Here is a 4976-nt window from a genome sequence, read left to right as displayed (position 1 = left end):
GAAAAGTTAAAACATCTCTATTTACATTTTTATGATGATACAGAGGTCTTTACTTTCTTCCCCAGAATAGCATGGGCAAAATCTGTAATTCATACATTGTGATTTTAATTACTTAAGGCTCTTTCCATTCTGTGACAAATTTTAATTTTCTCTTTTGCATTTCATGTCACTAAATTTTAAACATTCAATTTTCACCCAGTTTTGTGCACTGTAGGACATATATTAACCTTTTGTCATAATAGTTTCTACCTTCTTTGACGGACTAGCTGTATTATGAAAACAAAATAGTTGCATATTCTATAAAGAAGAATTTTAAAATAATTTCATTGTAGAGATTGTAATGAAAATGTAAGTTAATTCTAAAGTAAAGATTCCAGTTAGAAGGGAACCATTTGAAGATGAATGTTTCAATACACACTGTTATGTTAAAGCTGAATTTGGCTATGAGCCACATTAGTTATGCCCCTTTGGTTTGAATGACAGAGTAAGAGATAATACCTTTCTGAAAGGAAATCAAATTTGAAACATGATACTGAAGTCTAATCCTTAACCAAGATATTTTTGAGGAAGACATGGGTTGATCTATAATGAATATTACTTGAAGTAATAACAATCCCCTATTTTACTTTTTCAGAAAACATGCACTTAATATTTTTTCTACATGTATACATAGATACTTTTGTGTAAATCATATACAGAAAGTACCTGATTAATTTAGATATGTGAATTCTTTAAGTTCTAAAGTAGACTTATAGTCACTTAAAAGAGAAACTTGTGGTTAGTTTCTCTGACTTTTATCCCTTTCAATCCATCGTTAATTCTGTGGCTAGAATAATTTGTAATGTGGCTTTAATCATTGCATCTTTTGATCAGAAACCTACAAATATTCTCAATTTTCTTCTTTTTATATTTAAGTTATTCTTCATTGCTTTAATCTTTTTCCTTTCCTTGGTCCCATAGTATTTAACCAAAAAATAATTTTTAAGCTTTTTAAACTCTGCTCCTGCTGCTGCTGCTAAGTCACTTCAGTCGTGTCCGACTCTGTGCGACCCCATAGATGGAAGCCCACCAGGCTCCCCAGTCTCTGGGATTCTCCAGGCAAGAACACTGGAGTGGGTTGCCATTTCCTTCTCCAAGCACATTAAGTATTCTTTTCCTTCCTTCCTATTTGTTATCCTTACGTCAAACCCATGACCTCTTTTGTGTTCTCCTGGCCAAGAATGTTCTTTCTTCATCCTGCCATATAACTATTAGCCATCCTTAATTGACTGGATTGCATTCTTTTCTCATTCTTAACTATCCCCTCTTTGATCACTGTGCTTTTTGAATTTTTTCCATACTTATAAACCATCCCCTAAAACATAGAGCTTAATTGTATACTCTTGGATGTTATTTTCATATTTGTTTTTGTTTAAATTTTAAAATAATAATGAATAGGTAGGAATAAGCAGGCCAGAAATCATTCTGAGGCAAACTTAACTTGTATTATTGCTGTAACTACGTGATCTCAAAAGGGACTGAAAATGCCACTGAACCACAGTTTTTCCTTACCATAGTTAGTGTACCTATTTTTCTTACCTAACATGATGTTTTCACCACTGAGAAAACATCCTTTGGCAAAAACAATGTTTCACTAGTGTATGTGGAAACTTGGACTATGTGGCTTCCCAGTTTGCTCAGGAACTGGTGAAGCAAGGGCACATAGTTGGGTAATCCTCATTTTGTTTATTCTTACATCCTCACTGCGTTCAGCATGAAATCTGTCTCTTTCCCTAATATGTACCCATTACCATGGCATGAAGGCAAGAAATAGTCATTTATGAAGACTAGAATGGCTGCAGTTGTTACCTGGTATTTCCCTTTAAAAAAAATTGAAATACCATTTTATAAATGATTATTGTAAATATTCTAACAGTACAGAAGGGATTAAGTGGATTAAGTATAATAAGTTAAAATATCATTTTCTCTGTAATTCCAAGTCCCATATCTTTTTCTCTATCTCTTCATAATTACTGGTAAAAATTTAGATTATATCATATATATACATCAGTTCAGTTCATTTCGCTCAGTTGTGTCCGACTCTTTGTGATCCCATGAATCACAGCACGACAGTCTTCCCTGTCCATCACCAACTCCCAGAGTTCACTCAAACTCATGTTCATCGAGTCAGTGATGCCATCCAGCCATCTCATTCTCTGTCATCCCTTTCTCCTCCCGCCCCCAATCCCTCCCAGCATCAGAGTCTTTTCCAGTGAGTCAACTCGTTGCATGAGGTGGCCAAAGTATTGGAGTTTCAGCTTTAGCATCAGTCCTTCCAATGAACACCCAGGACTGATCTCCTTTAGAATGGACTGGTTGGATCTCCTTGCAGTCCAAGGGACTCTCAAGAGTCTTCTCCAGCACCACAGTTCAAAAGCATCAATTCTTCGGCAGAATGTGGTCCACTGGAGAAGGGAATGGCAAACCACTTCAGTATACTTCCCTTGAGAACCCCATGAACAGTATGAAAAGGCAAAATGATAGGATACTGAATGAGGAATCCCCCAGGTCAGTAGGTGCCCAGTATGCTACTGGAGCTCAGTGGAGAAATAACTCCAGAAAGATTGAAGAGATGGAGCCAAAGCAAAAACAATACCCAGTTGTGAATGTGATTGGTGATAGAAGAAAAGGTCCAATGCTGTAAAGAGCAATATTGCATAGGAACCTGGAATGTCAGGTCCATGAATCAAGGCAAATTGGAAGTGGTCAAACAGGAGATGGCAAGAGTGAACGTCAACATTCTAGGAATCAGTGAACTAAAATGGACTGGAATGGGTGAATTTATTTATTTATTTTTAAATGTAATACTGTTTATTTAACTTCAAAAACATTTCAACATTCTAAACATACAAAAAAAATAACAGAACATTGCAGATCGTGTTTAGTACAGAAGGTTCTTGAACTTTCACTGGTGCAGTGGCTCTTGGCTTCGCTGACAATGAACAGTTCTACAATTTGTTTAAAAAAAAAAGTTTAAAACTACCACACTTAAACTAAAAAGGATCCAAAACACTTCTCATGCCTGCTGACCACCCCCCCCCCCCACATCTAAGAATGGCAGCGGGATGCTATGTCGCTATATACAAAAATAAGACAACCTGAAGCTAAATGGATGCCCACTGTGGTGTCCACAGGTCCAGCCCCACAGTGCACGCCCTGAGCTACAGCCCCTCCGGAAGGCATTGCCCCTATAACCTCCACACCAAGCAAAGAGCATCAAGAGTGTGTCTCGGTTGCTTTGTTCTTTTTACAAACTATAGATATGTACAGTTGAGAACTCGGGATTTCTAGCCAATGACCATAGAATCAACACACCACCTTACAAATTAAAAAAAAAAAATGCCAGAAACATCTTTAAATGCCTTGTCACACCAACAGCAAAGTGCACAGAGTGAGGAGAACACGAGAGCTTTTTCATTTTAAAAATGTTTGGAAATATGTACAACTTTGATACAGTTTCCAGGTGCTCTGGACACCCATGGCCACTTAATGTAAACCACTGACAATTGCTAGAGCACTTTGAGAGACTAAGATATGATCATGATCCAACTGGGTAATTAAACCTAATGAGGGCAACAGACACGTCTTGGGTGAGAGGTGTGTCAATCAAGGCGCTCCCTACTCTAAGGTATTCACAAGGAGACAGATCAACAGTTTTTATTTTTATTCATCCTCTTCCTCCTCCTCCTCCTCCTCTTCGTCTTCCTCTTCCACCTTTTTCCGGGCAATTTTAGCAGCACCCTTGGCGCCATCAAACTTCCCTTTAGACTTATAGTCTGCGACATCCTTCTCATACTTCTCTTTCAGCTTTGCTGCCTTGTTGATGTATGGCTGCTTCTCACTGTCACTTAAGTTATTCCACATCTCGCCCAGCTTCTTTGCCACATCTCCAATAGAGATGCCAGGGTTTGTAGACTTGATCTTGGGGCGGAATTCAGAGCAGAATAGGAAAAATCCAGACGGTGGTCTCTTGGGGGCATTAGGGTCCTTCTTCTTCTTGCCTCCCTTAGCTGGTCCGTAATCCTTCATTTCCCAATCATAGCGCACTTTATCCGCCTTTGCCATTTCATCAAATTTTGACTTCTCTTTCCCGGACATGGTCTTCCACCTCTCAGAGCATTTCTTGGAAAATTCAGCAAAATTGACAGGGACCTCTGGGTTTTTCTTCTTATGTTCTTCTCTGCACGTCTGCACAAAGAAGGCATAAGCAGACATCTTGCCCTTTGGTTTCTTGGGATCACCTTTAGCCATTTTGACTGTATTGTTTGCTAGTCTCTGGAATGGGTGAATTTAACTCAGATGACCATTATATCTACTACTGTGGGCAAGAATCCCTTAGAAGAAATGGAGTAGCCATCATGGTCAACCAGAGTCCAAAATGCAGTACTCAGATGCAATCTCAAAAACAACAGAATGATCTCTATTCATTTCCAAGGCAAACCATTCAATATTACAGTAATCCAAGCCTATGCCCCAACCAGTAACGCTGAAGAAGCTGAAGTTGAACGGTTCTATGAAGACCTACAAGACCTTTTGCTGCTGCTAAGTCACTACAGTCGTGTCTAACTCTGTGCGACCCCATAGACGCCAGCCTGCGAGGCTTCCCCATCCCTGGGATTCTCCAGGCACAAACACTGGAGTGGGTTGCCATTTCCTTCTCCAATGTGTGAAAGTGAAGTTGCTCAGTCATGTCTGACTTGTAGCGACCCCATGGACTGCAGCCTACCAGGCTCCTCTGTCCATGGGATTTTCTAGGCAAGAGTACTGGAGTGGCTTGCCATTGCCTTCTCCGATAAGACCTTTTAGAACTAACTAAAAAAGATGTCCTTTTCATTTTAGGGGACTGGAATGCAAAAGTAGAAAGTCAAGAAACACCTGGAGTAACAGGCAAATTTGGCCTTGGAGCATGGAATGAAGCAGGGCAGAGGCTAATAGAG

At 39.4% G+C, this 4976-nt stretch overlaps 1 protein-coding gene across 1 annotated transcript; it reads right to left on the bottom strand.

Moving 5' to 3' along the window:
• Positions 1–3702: 3702 nt before the first annotated feature.
• On the bottom strand, positions 3703–4299 carry LOC129562857 (high mobility group protein B3). The gene has a single exon (XM_055436330.2). It carries the CDS (start codon positions 4288–4290, stop codon positions 3703–3705), a length of 588 nt encoding a protein of 195 aa, XP_055292305.2. The 5' UTR covers positions 4291–4299.
• Between the last annotated feature and the right edge of the window lie 677 nt (positions 4300–4976).

Source organism: Moschus berezovskii, chromosome 9 (genome assembly GCF_049115385.1).
Source record: "Moschus berezovskii isolate FMDL1 chromosome 9, NW_MosBer_1.0, whole genome shotgun sequence".
NCBI lineage: Eukaryota > Metazoa > Chordata > Mammalia > Artiodactyla > Moschidae > Moschus > Moschus berezovskii.
This window is presented reverse-complemented; position numbering and strand designations above follow the sequence as displayed.

Coding starts and splice junctions, on each gene's coding strand:
- LOC129562857 (XM_055436330.2), bottom strand. CDS start 4,290: ATGGCTAAAGGTGATCCCAAGAAACCAAAGGGCAAGATGTCTGCTTAT.